General features: G+C 46.1%; 1 protein-coding gene across 4 annotated transcripts in view; it reads right to left on the reverse strand.

Annotated features, from left to right (window-relative positions):
• The window catches only part of LOC114883113 (serine proteinase stubble-like), a 49,594-nt gene that overhangs the window by 1,444 nt on the left and 29,391 nt on the right, over window positions 1-18,759 (reverse strand). For 2 of the 4 annotated variants that reach the window (XM_046286999.1, XM_029200554.2), the window contains 6 exons: window positions 4,627-4,716; window positions 2,297-3,333; window positions 1,967-2,229; window positions 1,571-1,844; window positions 509-972; window positions 114-411 (listed from right to left, as the gene is read on the reverse strand). In XM_046286999.1, coding sequence (XP_046142955.1) covers window positions 114-411; window positions 509-972; window positions 1,571-1,844; window positions 1,967-2,229; window positions 2,297-3,333; window positions 4,627-4,708 — 2,418 coding nt within the window. In that variant the 5' untranslated portion in view covers window positions 4,709-4,716. Of the gene's footprint in view, window positions 1-113; window positions 412-508; window positions 973-1,570; window positions 1,845-1,966; window positions 2,230-2,296; window positions 3,334-4,626; window positions 4,717-13,623; window positions 14,630-18,759 lie in introns of those variants that run through there. The other 2 variants (XM_029200556.2, XM_029200553.2) reach the window with 2 other exon arrangements.

Consider the following 18,759-nt stretch of genomic DNA (forward strand, 5'->3'; position numbering starts at 1 on the left):
CGAAGATTAATCATCCCTTCAACCCTCGACGATATATCACCGTCCAAAAATTGTAAAATGAACCGTTGCCAGTTGGCACGCGATCTCCTATAATTTACGATCACAAGTTTTACCTCCTGCAGCACCGAGGGTAGGGTCCCACCCTCGCTCAATCTCCCCCATCCGGTAACAGTGGCGTTTTCCCCGATCAACAGATCATCGGTGGCTGGCAAGCATATCGGCGAGATATGCGGGGCAAATGTCAACGAGCTTTCCAGCCTGACCAATGCCAGATCGTACTCGTACGTGAAGAAATTGTACTTCGGATGAACCACTTTCTTCGCTACACCTCGTTCCACGTACGGTAGACGTTCTTGAACCGACGAGAAGTCGTATTCACCGACTCTGATACGGATCTGAGAGGTCAACAAGCTGAAACAGGATCGAAGGACAGGATCGCGTTATGCCGCGGAAGGAAATTCGAATGCTGAGAATTTCTCTTCGATTCCAGCCATGAATATTTACTTACTCGTCGACGCAATGTCCCGCGGTCGCGATCCAGTTCTCGTTGAGCACCGCCCCGCCGCAGCGATGGGTGCTGGAGAAGCCGAAGAACGAGGTGCGCCTCACGGACACCTGCCAAGGCCATCGACCGAACGGCGCGTCCTTGCCACCGACGATCCTCGTCTCTGGACGCGGAAACAGCGGTGGTACACCGCACTGCATACCTTTGCTCTCCGCTGCCGCGGGAACTGTCAACACCGAGCCTGTCCTCGTGGCTGGCTCGCTAGTGGTCACGGTCGTATCTGGTTTTGGAGTGGTCGTTGTGGTGGTTGTGGTGGTTGTTGTAGTACTGGTGGTCGTACTGGTGGTGCTGGTGGTTGTTGTGGTGGACGTGGTGGTCTTCTTCGTGGGTCTCGGCCTGGCGGATGTCTCGAAATGGGACGTGGTTATGTAGTGTGCTGAACCGAGCGGTTTATGAAACTCGGTACTCTGCAAAAAAGAAATATCATCCATGGAATTGAATATGGAATGGCTGACAAGCCGCGTATTAACCGTGCGGTTTCCGCATTTATTCATTTTCAAAAACGATCAATCAACTTTTCCATCTAGCCGCGCTCAATCGGCTGTGTAATCGAGCCGATGCTTCTTTGTCGCGATTAACAGTAACCATGGATGAAAAGAAAACTATCGATAGAATGTAATAATCTTGCGGGTTACGAGATTCTCCATCGAGGAAACAACCTGATGAAGTTGTTCCTCGAGGAGGAACCGATTTACAGATAAGATGCTTCGTAAAACAGTATTCCATCTCTTGAATAGGGAAGAACGGCTCGTAATTATGGCCAGTGGCGCGTGGAAAGGATCGTTCACGTGGACTAGCAAGATTATGTTTCATCAGGTACTCTGCAGGGACGGGAAGATGGTTAACAATTCGTGTGTGACCCTTTCAAATCCCCCACTTTAAGGTTTTTGATAATGAGACGACTATCCTATTATTTAAAAATTATTCAAGCATCTACCAACTAATGTTATAAATAGTATGTAGAACTATAGTATCAAGATACATTAAGGAAACAGCTACACGTACTTCTTGCGGTTCGGTCGGTTTGAAACTCGGTCGCGGTGGAAAGGCTTCAGGTCCGTTCTGAAGGAGGCTAGGATTGTCCGTCCAGTGTGGTTTCAAGGACGGCCTAGGCGGCGTCCAGCTGTTCTCCGACCATAAATGAGAACTGGTGGCGATAGGTTTAGCGGTCTCGGAGGAACTCATCGGTTTCGTCGATGACACTGGCCTCTGTTTCGTGACGAACGCTGGCTCTGTGGTTACTTGCCAGTGAGAGGTCTGTGGCACGGATCCGGCTGCGCTAGAATGAAAGAAAAGTTTGAAGTTGCTGCTCTAGAACTTGTGCTCTACCGAAGTTTCTTCGCAGAGATGTTAAAAGCAAGTGTCCCTGACACTTTAGAACGTAAGGACATAGTCGAATACCTGGTTGTGGAGCTACTCGCGTAAGTCGGCCTGGCAGTGGTCGTAGTCTTCCTAGAAACGTTCGAAGTGCTAGGTTTGGAGATGAAGTTTGGCCTCGTGTCTGATTGATCACTTATCGACACCGGTCGATAAGTGGTCGTTTTGATCGAGAAAAACGGTTTCGAGAATTCCGTCGTTGGTTTCGCTGATATCGGCTTCGTCGCCCATTGCGGACGTTCGGTATGAATGAAGTTCAAACTGGGATGAGGTTCCTTCGCAGGTTCCTGATCAAAATACAATCAGACACCTTTAAATATTTTCCCAACATCGTCACAGAAAAAATTTACTTACATTTTCATCGACAGAATTGACGCTCGGTCGGTGCACCGACTCCTGGACACTTAGATCCGCATCCTCCGTTTTGCTATCGTCAGGTCTCGATTCCGACGGTCTTTGGTTGTTCGGCCTGTTCGGCCTAGTGTTCTTATCCTTACTAGACCCTTGCTCCTTCCCAGGTAGCCTTATCACTAACGTGTTATGTGCCGTGTCCACTTTATCCTTGAAACCCTGGTGATGATTCTGATAAGTGGTATAAGAAGAGTCCTTCTCCTTAACAGCCGTGTGTTGACCATCTTCTGGTCTAGTCTTTTGCTGAAGATTCTGGGTATTGTGACTTGGCCTCTTGGTGCTTTGAGTGCTATTCTCCCAGAGATTAGAGATACCAGGTCTCTTGGTACTTTGTTGCCCTGGTCTCTTCGCGTTTTGAGATCCTTTCTCCGGAAGATCGGAAGGTCGTTTAGTGCTCTGTGATCCTTTTTCCCAGTGATCAGAGGATCCTGGTCTCTTGGTGCTTTGCGATCCCTTCTCCCAAAGATCAGAGGAGCCGGGTCTCTTGGTGCTCTGTTGGTTCTTCTCCCAGAAATTCGACGAGGCCGCAGCCACCGACGTCTGGATCCTGTCTTTGTGATCGGATGCGGGTTTCGCGTGCGGTCTTTTTTGCAACGGTCTAGCGGAACCGGCCGATAGCGGTCTGTGCGGTCTGCCCTGGCCCGCGAAAGAGTCGAACGTCCCGGATGGACGGTGACTGGGTCGCGTGGTGCTCGAATCCGTGACCAGGAAGCCGGATAGAGAAGCGAGAGTGGGCCTGGTCGATTCGTTGCCCAATGCTTCTGCCAGGGTCGGTCTCAAAGGGTTCGATTGATGCTGATGGGGTGCGGTGATCGTGTTCGACGTCGAATTGTGCACGCAACAGCTGCCGAACATGAACGTGTCCACGCACATGCCCACGTGCGTGCCTTCCGATTTGATGCACTCCCACACGAACATGCACGTGCCCTCCTTTGACTCTGGGCCCGGCACCCTGCACGGCTTCGGGGTGATTTTGTAACCTACACGTGGACAGACAGAGTCTGGTGATACCAAATTAAAACTGCATTTGAATTGATTGGAATTGATTTTCCAATGAGTTTGATCTTCGTTTGTTTTTTCAAGCTGACCCACATCGGTGTTGACGCGCGGTGCGTGATAACCCATCGTTTAAAGAGTCTCCAGGTAATTCTCTCTATAATTAACGAAAGCATCCTGGGACCTGCGAGGTCACGGTGTACAAGGATCGATAACGTTCGACTAAACGATCGCAACCACCGTAGATTTTGGATGAATCGTTAACCAAGTGATTTTCAAATAAACTCAATGGCCCGTCTAATAATCGAACAGTCGTTAACTATTCCTTTCGAAATAAGCTTCGTTAAGCGAATACCTAACACGGGGAAGAGGAAAAAGGGAAACTTAATCGTCGGATGGAGTACGTAGACCCGGGCCAGGTCGTTAACCGAGACGTAAGTTACCACGGTTCACAGTGTGTTCACTGTTTCGTTTTCTCCGTTAGAAATACGTTCGCGTATCGTTCGTTGCACTTTGCTCCGCTGTTAATTAAACGAGAACCGTTTTTGCAATAGATCAGAACGCTCCTCGAGTTTCAGAATATTCATGACCGCTCATTCGAAAAAGGGTTTTCGTTTTTTCTTGGAAAATTCTCCAACGAGCATCGTGTAACGAACGTCAGTAAGAAGGGTGCGTTCTATTGTTGCAGGGAGACCATTTTCCATGAAAAATTCCTAATTGTAATTAACACTCTAACAAGATTCCATCAAGCGTTATGGTCGAGTGGAAATTCCACGAGCTATCATAGGAGTTAAAAAGGAAAAGATTTCTTCCTCGAATCAACAAGGAATCCGCCCCTTCGTTCGCTTTTCTTTTCTCACGCTCGACCGACTGCACCTTGACCGAGTTCCTCGTCCAATTAGGCGTTACACATTTCAGAGGACGTTCCCGACACGAAGAAGAAAGAGAAACGTTCGAACAGGTGGAGAAAGGGAGTACTGGGAGGGGGATAGAAGGGAAAACGTTCGACTAAGGGTCGAACGGTCAAAACGATGGAACCAGAACCGGCCACTTTATGCTCGAACAAAAAGATACCTATCTATTTCACGTTAAGGTGTGTTTCTTTAAATAACTGTTATCCACAAATTGCTATCATCGATTAATACTCTCTGTTGAATATTGAATCGTTCGAACATTGAATATCAGATGGTCAGTTTCCACGCATGGCTTCGGGAACACGATGGATAAACATATTGTGTATGCTCGCGATCAAATCACCAAAAAAGAGTATTACTGACTGTGACCTCGATTCAGCGTGCTGAGAGACCTGGCGATGCCCGACCACCAGAGAATTGTGGCCACGTAACCGATCCACCGCATCCTGATCCCTGAAATCAGAAATGTACCACTTAGCATAGTATTCTCAGCTATCGACATTCTCTATTTATCCAGATCATCCCATCCTCTCTATAATTTCATAATGATTTTGTCTAATAAAGAAACGATGCAAAATGTGTTGAAATTTTGACGAAGCCTGAAGCTACAAAAGTTAAGGAACGAAAGAAAATCCATGGAGCAACATTGTGTTTGGATAGACGGTAGCTCGAGGTTCTTGTTCTCCGTGGTTAATCTTGAAACATGCAAATTGCACACTGGCTACTGGCAACAAAACTTTTCTGATCCTTTGGATACAAGCACGCGTTTATCCAGTTATTCCACGACCAGTTACACCTGTATGACTCGAGTTATTGCCACTTCCGTACCCGCCAGCTCTGGTCTCCCTGACTTCTGATGCGTTTCTACGCACGTATCAGATGCGGCCTCTCTGTTCCTCCAATTAGCGAGCTTCTGTTGCTAATAAGCATACCTAATGCTATGCGTTCCTCGCGTGCCTTGGTGGCGCGCCGAAGTACCATCCTTCGATCACATTTTCTATAATTCCGAACTTATTTAACCCTTCGCCGTTCGAACAACTGGAAAAGTTCGTTTTATTAGTAATAGTCGCTGCGAATGATTATATTTTGATGGAATGCGTATCATAAATTGAATACAGAAGGGTTGTAAATTAAAGACATCAACTTTCTATTCGAATGGCGATCGAAGGAAGGAAAAAGAGCGAATGGAGAGGGCTAGATGAAAGGGGCGAGGTCCGCGCAAACGCTCCCATTGCATTTACGACGGGTCATCAACGACTATTATGCAAATAAAAGAAACCGCGTGGCAGTAAAACCGCGAGATATCGCGTAACGTTTCATCACGGACGTCTAGCCACGTTTTCCATCGGTCTGGCTCGAATATTATGCGAAACGAGCGCGTATATTGAAAAAGGGAACGGTTCTATGCGTTTTACACATACGCATGCCGCAAGCATCGCGCATCGGTCAATCAAGGTATTGATTTAACACGGATTTCCAGACCATCCTGAATATTAGTTGAAACGGGGCTACGGGGAAAATCCACTCGATCGAAAATATAGAAAATTTCATCCCAAAGAAACGTTGGACTTTCTTTTTTACACTTTTCTTTTCGAATACATCGGTGAACCCTGTTTCGTTAACGACCCGAAGGAAAGAAAAATCTCCCCCTTTAAACCGCGAAATCAAGCATCAGTGAAGTGTATCGCGGAGAGATGAAGGTAATTCAATCGACGGCAGGTGCAGAGCTGTTCGATAGCAGAAAAACGCAGTGATTGCGGATCGGAAAGGATCGCAGCCAGCTTGTTACCGAATTCTCGTTTCGCATACCGGGTCATCGAGCTGACTTTCGAGCTTTCTCGGTCGTTTTTTCGGACAATTTGTCTCGTTGACACCGATTCACGAGCGAGGGAATCCGACCACCGGTTCCTCATCGTTTTTGTTCCAACGGATAACGCGGTTTTATCGAGCCTCGTATTTCAACGACGACAGACAGCCGAGAGAAAGGGTGGACCAGTTCAAATCGATATTCGATAAAAAATTGCAGAGAATCCTTCAGTGTCGTTGAAGAATCTATCAAGGTAATTTCGTGGCTTCCACCCTTTTGGCTGATATGGTTATTTGAAACATTTTTCATTTTAAATTTAGTAGAGGTGATCGATAAAGAGTTCGATGAAATATCTATCGGTAGTACCGTTACGAATTCGTTTAACTTGTATCCTCGAAACAAAAGGACAATCGACGCTTCAAATTCGATCGTTTCTCTCAAATGAACTCGGAGGTTTAATCGTTTCATCTTCAATAGCAGAAAGTTCGCTCGAACGATCGCAAGCGCACACCTCCTGGAGCAATATTTCCCGGTGTGGTTCATTATCATTTTAAGCGAATCACGTTCGCGATCGCGATCAACCTGAATGGTTTAGTCTCAAAACATTGATTCGCATTCATGGTCGCCGCGCGTAAGAAACGTCAACACATTTCACGCCACATAAATCAACCGGCACTGGGTTCGATTGTTCGATGCACTTTCGAGGAAAGGATCCCGTATCTGGGTCAATTTCTGCTGATTTGTGTCACCACGTTTTGTATTGAAACCTTTGCTCCGGAACCATGATTTTCAGTTTTCAATTCATTCGCTTCCTTTTTCTATTATGTTCGATGCAAAATTATTTTCTCTCGCGACGTCTCTTTTATAGATAAAAGATACCAATTTTTCAAGTTATCATTAAATAAATTCCTTTGGAATATTTCGAGGATACGAAAGGTACCAATTTCTTGGACGATTCCTACTTCGAAAGATGAACAGTCAAATACCTCTACCTTTTTCTTAAATACAAAGTGGAGATTCGCAAAGGGAAGCATAAATATCGCATTAATCTTCCAGCTGTTCCTTCGAAACCGCGAATCAAGAAGCCTCAAATCAGTCCGAAAAATTACAGAGCATCCCGAAAACAAAGTTCCCCGTCACGAACGAGTAATCTGTCCAATCATCGATTGCACCCTGGCCCTTCAACTAAATTATAAGACGATACGGAAAAGATTCTGATATCCTAGTTTTAAGATAAGCGAATGGAAAGCTTGCAATCTCAAATAACTCCTGAAAATACACGAGATCACGTGAGTTTTACTTCGAGTATCGCTTCTATTCGAGGATGTTCCTGTTTGCAGGAGAAAATGCAGTCTTCTTCCACGAGAGTGGTACGCAAACATCAATTTCATATCCGGAAGCGATGTCTAGCTTGTGAGTTTACCTGAGTGATTTCGAGACTGACGGCCATCCTCTCGTGGACTCTTTTTAGTTTAAATATTTTTGATAGAAAATAGACAAAATTTTGATTTATCAGACGTTTCATAAGACCCTCTCACAACTTTCGTTCTACTTCACAGAAAGAATTAATCATTTAGAAAAGAATGATTTTTTAAAATAAAGAATGGCTAGCGAAAATCATTTGCCGGATATCGTTGCGCGTGCTCGCGGTCAACCGAGTTCTCGTTCCTCTCGTTGCCCAGAAATATGTGTCACTTTTTGCGGGATCTGGTGCACCATACGGGAAACGGGTAACACGAGACCACGGCCCAGTTCCTCTGCAAACCCGAGGAACACGTTCTATTCCTCCCATGCTCCTTTTCTTCCATGTTTTGCCCGTCCGTTTGTTTTCTTCTCCTCACCCTACCGCCCCTACGAGAAATGCAATTTTTCCTCCTTCAAACATCGAGAAATTGCATGGCATTCGTCTTCGAGACGTGGTTGCATCGGCTTGGTCGTTCTCGCTCCTAATAAAAATTCAAATTTCGTTCCATATTCCTGACAGGTTTGCGTAACAACCAGTTTCGCAATCTGAAAACTTTCCTTTTCGATTGTGATAAACAGAAAAATCGAAATTGCAGTTCCACAGAAGCATTTGCAAATAGGTACACTGGATGGAAAGAATATTCGTAATACATAATGAGGGGGTGTTTTCTATGAATAATACAGATGAAAGAGAGAAAACTTTCTATAGTGGCCTACGGCTGTCGATACAGCAAAGTTTCCTTATTTCGAATAGATAATAGAAAAATTTGCAAAGATGCACGACGTCATTCTCGGTTAACAAATCGACGATTGAAGTTGAAATATTGAAAAGAGGGGTTGCGATCGAAATCCCGAAAGGTTCTTCTGTTTACGTTTATTCGCACACATCAGACGTGCCGAAAATGTGCGAGCATAAATTTGAATGGCCCCAAGCGGCTCTTCCCGGAGTGCGTTCACGAAACCCTGTCACGTAGAGATCCCCGCACGTGTTTAGGAAGTCGCTGGAGGGTGGACGAGCCAGGGGCATTATGAAACCTCGTCGCGACTATGAATGTTAATGGCAGCTTAGACCGCGGCGACGTTTACTATCGCCGTTGCAGAAAGTATAAACACAACAGTCCAAGTGCATCCTCGATTTTCTCTACTCCCCAGAGTGTCGTGGCACCGTCCTCGAGCGTTTCAAGAATTCACGCTTCGCTCTCGGCTGCTTCTTGAATTCTAGAATTCAAATTTATGCCTCTTCCAGCCGCGATTCTACGAAGCCCGAGAAATGAATTACAGAAGGGATAAATTCGAGAAAATATGACAGAGTTAGAATTCGTAACGCTTGAAGTTATGGCTAATTTGTCAAGCTTTAATCTTACACAATATTCTTTCTAATAACTCCTCGATCAAAATTCAATTAAATATTTATACATTTACGATTCCTCGGGAAATTGCGGAATTAGGACAATTTCAATTTGGTTCTTGAAAAAATATTCGATTCCTCGAAGAGTTGATTTTTTCATTTTTCTAAATGAGAAGCAATTATCTATGAGTCGCGCTTAAGCTGTTCTTAACGATTGCTAGGAAAAAGAGGTCAACGCGCGCGTGTCTGGATACACCGGTCAGCGACAGTTTTATATTCTTTGCTTCTTGACCTTGCCCCAGAGAGGCCACCGATCGGAACACTATTCGAAGCATGTAGGGTAGAGTAGTAGTTTCTTTCTCGTGGCTGGACGTTTAACGGTCTCGGTCCATGCCGATCGGATCGCCACGCCACGTATCCTCCGAGTTATCTTCCAGTGACCAAGCACCAGGACGATCAACCTGCCGCGGTACAAGGATCTCTTCCTCCTCTTACGACTTTCTTATTGCGAACGATTACGCTGGAATTAATTAACTATGTTATTGCGTATCAAATGGCCGATTTCGAGGCAGAGAAAGTTTAGCAGAATCCGATGGCATGAAATAAATGCGAACAGTTCATCTAATTCTTAAAAGATCCTGCACGATAACCGCGTTCCTACGTCGCGTCATCCCGCAAAGAAACGTTCCGTAACGAGTAGCGGTTATCATACCGACGCGTTCCCGTTTCTGCTTTAATCGTTCCCGTCCTGACGGCGAAATATTTCCCGCGATCCGTACAAGAAGAAGAAATACTCGGGAAAGGTTAAACAGAATCTCCATTGTGGCCGCTGAAAGTGTACGGAGGAGGTCAGATTTCAAGGAGCAACCGCAATTTAACCTCGTTATCCACGCGTACTGATACCTCGTTGATTGAGAAAGAGAAGAAATAAAAAAAAAACAAAAAACAAAAAACAGAATGCGTCAATTAACCTACTAACCGACCAATTAACTGGCCCCTGGCCCTAACGGGGACAATACGTTGTGTTGCAACGGGGACCGTGGCAGATTTAATGAACGTTTTCGAGCGTATAAGCTGAACGTTTGACAGCACGCTCGGCCGAGTGAAAAGTTGCTCCGTTACAGAGTAGGATCCTTTCAGGTTGGGGTCATACGAGCCTTTAAAATGACGTTTGTTACGATGAGCTTAGAGGAACTCTGGTTTCTTTTAGTTCAGAGAAAGTGTAAGGGATGAAGTGTACCACCACTCGTCTCGTTTGCTCGCGTTTTTTAATTACTCGGAGGGTGCTGTCAAGATCAAAGGTAAACGATGGAAGACTCTTCTTTCGAGCCTTTTTCTCTGAACCAAAAGAAGCCCGGTTAAAATTACGCTTACAGAAGAAAGCGGTGCCGGTGAATTAATAAGTACATACGCGACGATCGATCAACCGGATCGTCCGGAAACACAATCTCGGCAAGAAGATTACGGATATAGCGAGGAAAATTGGCGTGATCGGCGACGCCGCGGATCGTCATTACCATAGGACTAATAATCCATGATGGATCGCAATTAGCGATGCCTGACATCGAGCAAACCGTACGCGTCCCGTCACACGCTCGTCAAATTAATTAGCCACCCATCGATCGGTCGATACCACGACCCTCGCGAAGATCGATATAACTTTGTTTCCTCTTTCGTTTCCCTGCTTATTCTCCGTGGAAATCATTGGTTTCCCAGTTGGCGAATTATTCCCCATAGGCGGCTACTTGATACTCGATGGTAATTTAATTTATGTCTTTCCTGGCGCGTTCAGACGCCGTCTTAACAAGCGGGTGTTAGCGGAGCTTGCAGGAAATGGAGGATGATTGAAGGGGAACAGGGAAGAAGAAGCGTGTTCGTCAGCCTGGAATTTGGTTGTTACCGATGCCATGGGAAAGTTCGAATGCGCTAACGATTCCTCCTTACCGTCTTATCTTTCTCACGATGATAAAATTGCCGAAATTCTTACCAATCGCTCTGTCTCGTTTCCAAAATCACGGTTAACCCTCAAATAATTATTATTTATCTTTTGAACATACACGAGTCTTTCGTCTGTAAATCCGACCACTTAATTTCAATCGATGCTTCGTGCAAATTTAACGATGAACAGGAATAGAGGAAACAGTGTTAATCAACTCGAAAGGGTGCGAATGCCGGGCGAATTGGAGCGTATCATAATTGCTCGTCTGTTTTTACGCGATTTATGCCTATTAATAAACTACCCGAGTATTCAAGATCCACCGTGTTACATCGAGAATGGCTACTTTTTGTCCATTCGTTTCGGGACACGATCGACCGAGCACGAATCATGTACAATTATACTCTTTTCAAGGAAGCAGAGGCTTTTGCTATGAATTTTCAATCCTCTAAGGAATTTTCTAACATCTGCAAGATTCCTATCCTCAAATCCTTGAATAAAACAGTCACCCTTTCTTCACCCTAAAAAACACCAAGGGATAAGTGCAAAAGTGAAAGAAGTATTCCTTGGAGCTTCGATCCATTCCCGTTACGCTCAGACTAATATAATTACCCTGAGACAGAACCAGTTATTAACGCAGCAGAAAAACGTCAGCATAGACGGAACCGCGTACCAGCGTTACAATAGCCGGTGGAGAGGATTGCAGACGCGTTGTGTCGCGCTGAAATTTCACGAGGATGATGTTCATTACAGTGGAAGCGTGCAAGGTTTATTGGTCGATAAATTGTTCCACAAGTTGATAGGAGGAGGCGAGGCATCCGAGAGAGTTAACTCCTCTGCGGGTGGAACGATCCACGGTTGGATAACGCGGCGAGTAACAGCGTTTTTGCCGTGATAGGCGCGAAATCAAGGCACCAGGATCCCGTTGCACGCGGGGATGGCAAAAAGGAAGAAGAACGCTGTGCGAGTTCACCGTGAGATAGATAAAGTCTCGATCAGCTTCCTATAACGTGGCGATCGATGACGCGCTCGTTGTCGCGCTTTTGAAATCATCGAACACGACGGCTCGTGAAAACCCGAACAAGGTTGCACTTGGACGAACATCGAAGATCGAGCGAAATTTTGCTCGACCGGACGGACAGGTCGAGATTCCTCTTTTTTGTGGATCAAGTTCTATCGATTCAGCTTCGATGATTGATTAAGATCGTCGTCGAACGTTTACGATAATGTAGGTTCAACGGTATAAAGCGAGAGAGAGTTGAGAATTTCTCGAAGGCACACTCGAGGCGAGTTCTGTCGTCGGATTCAAATACGGAAGACGGAAGTGGACTATTCGCGGGGAACGAGAAAGTTGCACAGAGCTTGTTGCAACACATTGCTTTCTTTGATCCTCGCCGCCGGGACGCTATTTTTTCGATGCGACACGCCTACGAGGAATTGTTACCGGGACAGAGAGTTATCCGTATCTATAAATTCAAAGAATTCCCGGCTATTAATCAAACCAAGGATGTCTTTGAGATATGCTTGGTTTCCTTACCCGCTCAAGTGAAACTGTACATCAGCGCGTTGGCGAATGAAAATTTTTAGTAGGATCAACATTATAGCAGGAACGTAAAATAGAAAATAGAAAATTCTCGCTTAAGACGCGTATGACTACACGTCTGTATCTACCGTGGCAGGCAACATTCCTCGCCTGTAGCAGTAGAATCAGAAATACCAAGATTTTATAAAAGCAATTACACTAGTACTTAAGGTTATCTCCGCGAGTGTTAAATACGTTGACTACCGCAGTGGAAAAAATTGAGTGCAGTCCTGGAGGCTGTAATTGCAATTATTTAGGATCTTTGACTTAATCTTTCCGTTTGCTACCTTATTAACGCTACGGTTGATACCACTTAAAATTTAGCTGCTAGTAGAGAGCTACTCGACCACTTGTATAGACACCAATGGGCGCGACAGGTTCCGATAAAGGGTGTCCAAGTGAAGAAGTCCTCTCATTAATTTCAGAGTAAAGTCTACCGAAGACCGGTAGCACTGGTGTCAGTGTGGACCAAGCATAAGGCTCGGTATACGATTAACGGCCGATGAAGAAGTATTACGGAAGTATGACAACGGTAATAGATAACTGGAAACGAGCATCGACGCCAGGGGCGCGCGTGCACGAGACGTATCGCGTCGGCTTTTCGATCGCAGTCACGTTCGGCGTCGTTACGGTATTCAAGCGGCCACCGAGTAACGTGGAAATCATAGCATCGGCCATCAAGGACTCGTAACTGGTAGCGGAATTACCGGGCTTTATCGCGCCTCTACGCTTCTGCTATTGCCACCGTGGATACCATCTCCCTCTCTATCCTCTTCTTACCTTTTCCTCCTTACACTCGAAGAGTTTCGTAACTGGAAGATCGCATTGCAAAAAGATACCATTTTACTTTTACTTTTAAGCTAGATTTACAGGATTTGCAAGTGGAATTGTTGCGAAAATCAATTAATTGACAGTTTTGAATTTTCTAAGAAACAAGAAAGGGTTAACGACACCGCGGATACCAAGCTATTTCGTGAAGCGTTAAAAAAGTTAACGACACCAGGGAAAAGCGACACGGTATCGCGTGCAATTCATCGAATTCCAGGTGTGCTCGCGCGTGTTCCGTCGTCGACTGTCGGGGATGAAGTTGTACGGAGGCGAGAGAAACGGGGCTCGCCACGGCGAGAGAGGGTATCGAGCGATCAGAGACCGCGGAAGAACGAACACGACTTTTCTGAAGAAAGCACGGAAGAATGAGAGACACGCGGAAGAAGAAGAAGTACCTGGATCTCCCTTGGGATCAGACTGGTCCGTGACTGGTCAGTCCTCGGTAATTACTTCATCCGCGCTCGCTCCGAATCCTGCTATCCTGTTGGTTGCTTATTTCGATTCCCGCTGCCCTACCTCGCGCGGATCCCGGGTTCTTCGCCATTCTGATCAACCTGGACATGTCGAAATTGGTCCCTATCCTCGGTACCCGTCTATGTCTACCTGGTTGTTCATTCGTTCATTTCGAATTCGAGGTGCAGAACCGTTGGCAGAGGCTACACTTCTGATTGATGCTTCAACGAGGATCGCTTCCTCTTCGTGGAGCCGCGTATGAATCAGTCGAATAGAATTCGAGATATCCCGACGATGAACCGTTGTATCTAATTTCCGGTCACGGTTCTCTCCTCCATGGGTCTCCTTCGATCTCTATCAGCGACACCGGGTGACCTTTATCAAATGACCATCGCAGGAATCGAATTCTTATCTTCGAGCAGAAGGAGCCAGTAAACTTTGAAATCAGTTAGACCAGGCTGGTTTTATTAATCACGAATGATGGAACCACTGTTTAACTGTCATATGTCTGGGTATGTCACTGATAAGCGAATGGACGCGTCCTCGGAGAAGGTTCACAACAGGACAATGGTCGGTGGATCGAGTGGAGACAAGAGTCCAGGAGGTGGTAACCACCTGGAAGGACTGTATCCTGAAGGCACGAAGGATTCGGTGCCGGTCTAGGAGTCGAACGACCAAGTGGTCGAGGTTTAACCGTGACGGACGCCGGCCTGGCACTGAACGGCTTAACCGGTATACAACCACTGACCATCACCATCGCAGCCATCACCGACCCTCCTTGTCTCCTTCCTTCTCTCGCACCTCTCTCTCGGACGACCCTCTTTCTCCTTCTCCCGCACCTCCTTTCGTCTTTCACCCTCTTCTTGTCTACCGCTAACTACTATCGCCACCGTCAACCGTCCTTCTTCCAGCTTGCATCCTACCGAGCGTCGCGCGTCTTCTTCGGCTATTCAAGGTCACACGAGGAAATATGTCAAAATCGAACCGGCACGCGTACCGTTTCAGGGAAAGATCTACCGATTTCCCTCGAAGAGAGTTACATTTTCTCCTTTCTTCTTATCTCATTAGGGAGACCAGTAGGTTTGATTAATTAAAAATTTTGGATAATTTATTAATTATTATCATTCCGTAATCTTCGAAAAGTCTAATAGATCCTAATTTGATCATCGACACAATTGAATTATCCGGCGGATGGCCGACAGTAGATTAAGACATACGTCCAGATCCTCGTCGAAACGAATGGACTGGTTTGACAAGAACAAATCGTAGCAAACGCTTCTAATGCCCATAGCGAACAGGAGCGATTCGCTGACCATCAACGTCACATCCTGAGAAAAAAGTCGCCAGCAGATGTTGCAACGATAAACGCGACGCTGTTCCGCGCCACGGGAGAACTCGAATCCGACAGCGTGACGTATTAAAGCGGTTGTCCGGTTCGTCTGCCGATTTCCACGCGCGTTTCCAGACACGGAGCGGACAGCGGCGTGTCAGACTCACGCTCGCGGCGAGAAGCTTCTATATCGGAACGAGCCGAGCCGAGTTCAGCCCAAAGTAGGTCGAACGTTTCTCATTGTGCTCGATGTGCAACTCTCGCGAGGGAGTGAGAGACGCGTCCTGCGTTTCCCGCGCGAATTATCACCGTCATCCTCCATCAAAATCAATGAAACGCTCGATCGTCGAGAGTTCGCGTTTTCTTTCGGTGCTACGCAGCTTGTTATTTACGAGGGCACAGCTTTTCCCGTGAAGTGATTTTCATTTCTGTCGCGTTCGCGGACAATGTGACGCGTCGTAACGAGACGCCGAACTGGCGTCAGCCTGCCGTACAGGACGCGTATCTAGCAACGGAGAAAACAGGCGACCGGCAGCCCGTGACGCAATTAACGACGAAATTATTTCCACTAATTGCGAGGCAACGCGCGCGAACGCTCGACAATCGTGTTCCGGCGTCGCGAGCAGTGCTCGTCTATGGCACGTCGGCCCTTCCATCGCGCGACCAGCACAGACGCCAAGCGTCGAGTAACCGTACGACCACTACTATAAATGCAAATTACTCTTTACTTCAACAACGTCGTAAACAATGCAATTAATTATAATATAAATTTCATTAACGCAAACGAGCACGCGTCCTGAAACTTGTCAATCCACTTAATTTACCTCTCCAACTATCCAGGTAGGAGTTAGGTACACTCAAGAGTTTCCAACCTTTGCGCGTTTTCATAATTTACACTAGTAATTAAGAGGTACTACTTGCTCGATCCGCTGGTTAAGTGTTCTTCGAGCATCGCGGAAGCGTTAACGAATCATCAATGACGCGAGAAGAGAGGAGGAAGTCGCGAATGATGCAGGAAAAGTGTCCCCGATTCGACGGGATCTTCTCTGAAAGAGTTGGCGTAAGAAAAATCCGGATCGACCGGATAAGAAGATCGAACCATGGGCGCCGATTAAAAGCGCGGGGAAATCGTGTCACTGTGCCATTCTTTCGACGGTGACTCGTTTGAACTTGGATCACGAGCGCAGCTACCGTATTCTCGCAAGTTTCAATTCCATCCTGGAAGCTGGAAATTGATTCGAAGGCAACAAGCGGCCATCTGTAGCTCGTACTGTTGCAACGCGCCAGCTGAGCCCGAGCACGGATTAGCGGTAACTCTTTCGCGCGATGCAAAGGAACAGCCGTGGCCCATTGAAGTAAAGGCCAGTTTGCACGCCCGGCACGCCTGCTTGTTCTGCACATTCGTCTGCGCGAAACGAGCAGAAAAGAGAAGACGGAATGAAAGGGAGAGAAACAGGAAGCAGGGGATGAACAGTCGCATAGTTATCGAGAAAGTTATCGTTCGAGAAGACGAATCGTGTAATGAACCTGTCTATTGGAAAAAAAGAAGATTATTTTTCTTGTTGCTTCTTGGAATGATATATGTACGTAGACTATATTAATTAATCCGAGGCTCGTTCACGCGTGACCACGAAACATGACTAAAATAGAGAAATTTAGAAAATAAGTCTATTATTTGAATCGGCGTTTGTAACACCTGTGCAGTTTAATTAAAACTGGACGAGATTGTTCGTTGTAGATTGAAAATAAACGCGTCGATCAAATTTGTTGAAGAAATACACTATTACTCTTGATAACCGAGGAATAACGTTATGGATCCTCGAATGGCACCGCAAAAACCCTCATTTCCTCTAAGCTGACCATTTCTCACACTCGCTGTTTCGCGCACCTCCGGTTTCCAATCGATCACCGTACTGCGCCGAGATAGAACAATCGACGGAGGTGAAAAAACGTTCGAAGATCAGCTCGGAACCGATTGGACGAAGCTGAGCGACGAGTGGTCGCAACCAAGCCCTCCAATCTTCACTCTTGTGAATTTGATGGAAATTTTAGATCAGCGCCTGAATACCAGGAGGAAGAGGGAAAAAATATATATATTTATTAAATGTTTGTAAAAATTGAATATATTTCCTTTGGAGTTTGGAGGGTCAGGTCGCAACGACGGGTCGTTACTCCAGAGAAACGCTTCGAAACTCGCGAGATCGATCGACCGAAGAAAAAGCAGAGGAAGAGAGATGAACGAAGGCTAGGACGATGCGATGATCGATCTATCGACAGAAGCAGGAATGTTATCCCTTCTCTATCGATCGGCACGTACCCGCCACTCTCTAATGACACGGTACCGTCCATCTTTCCGCCAACTAACGTCTACGACTTCCGATCATCTTACCCCTGTCGAGCAAAGACCTTCTGAGAATTGTCATCGAAGCAAAGATGACCTGAATGTAACGTATGATATTCCTCCGTACAGTGGCAATCTGTCTATTTTCACGATATCACGGTTCGCCTCGCGTATATCCGCCCGATTCGGTGCCGGTACGCTTTTAATCAAAGATCATTATCATACCGCGATACCGGACCGGTCAACCGGCCGCCCGTGAATACGTGGAGGCACGCCGTGACCGTTCTTACGTATTTACTATTACAGCACGCGTGTACCGTGCACGATCCGTAATGCGATTCTAATGGAAATTATATCGGTCGTATCGTTTCGTTTCGTTTCGTTTCGTTCCGAGGAAACACGCCCGGCTACTCGTTCGTCCTCGATGACGAGTCAATACTGTTGGCTGTACCGTTAATCTAAATCGCTGTTAGACGAGTCAATTTATCCTGACAATGAATTTCAAAGTATTCAAAGAAAGATTATTTCAAGACGATCGATGTGAACTTAAAATTTGAAACGACGGGAGAACTCGTTAAAGATTTAACGGAAACCTTACCCTACTACCGTCGAGACACCTCGACTTTCTTTTCGAAAGAGCACGATACATTCTACGTTAGCCCGTTCCGTTTCTCCTGGCAAGCTATCGGTACAACGTAGATAGAAAGACAACGATCGTCGATTATAATCTAGCGGGATCGGCTGTACGGTCGGCTAAATTAAAATGAATCTCTATCGAGGGCGATAGCTTCGAGATCCAACGTAGAATCCGATCGCGGGCCTTAGGCGTGGTTGATGCACGGAACATCGTTAAGATTCACGACTAATTGCTAGAATCGCTTAGTCATTGCTTTAACAAGCGATATTCTGGCCGACTGGCTTACATTCTGCATCTGAAAGCGCGTATCTCTAGCTATCGGTTATTCCAAGGTAAACGATCAAATTTCCAGGTTATCCTTGGACTTCCTCGTCGTGATCGTTCGATCGTATCGAGGCAAATTAATCGATTGGAATATCTAATGGGAAGAAATCGATCGGTTTATAAAATCGGCGAAACAAACAGGGAAAACAACAGCGTCGAATTGCAATTTTTCTTTTCCAAGAACAAGGGGGCCCGGAGCGAGGTATTCGGTCCAGATTTCAATGAGTCCGCTTAGGCAGTCTGGCTGCAAGCCCGTAATTAAAGCAGCGTACACAAGTTCGGGGCCCCGGGCACACGATACATCAACGTGTCCAAGTGATTATGGTGTTGGTAGCGAAAAGCCGGACCCTATCGTGAATTAAATCTTACTCTCAAACGGCCTGCAAATGGGCTCTCCAGTCCCCTTCAGCCAGGCTTATTTTTCCTGCTATAAGTGTATTCATCGA

The sequence above is a fragment of the Osmia bicornis genome, chromosome 9, assembly GCF_907164935.1.
Source record: "Osmia bicornis bicornis chromosome 9, iOsmBic2.1, whole genome shotgun sequence".
In the NCBI taxonomy this organism is placed as follows: domain Eukaryota; kingdom Metazoa; phylum Arthropoda; class Insecta; order Hymenoptera; family Megachilidae; genus Osmia; species Osmia bicornis.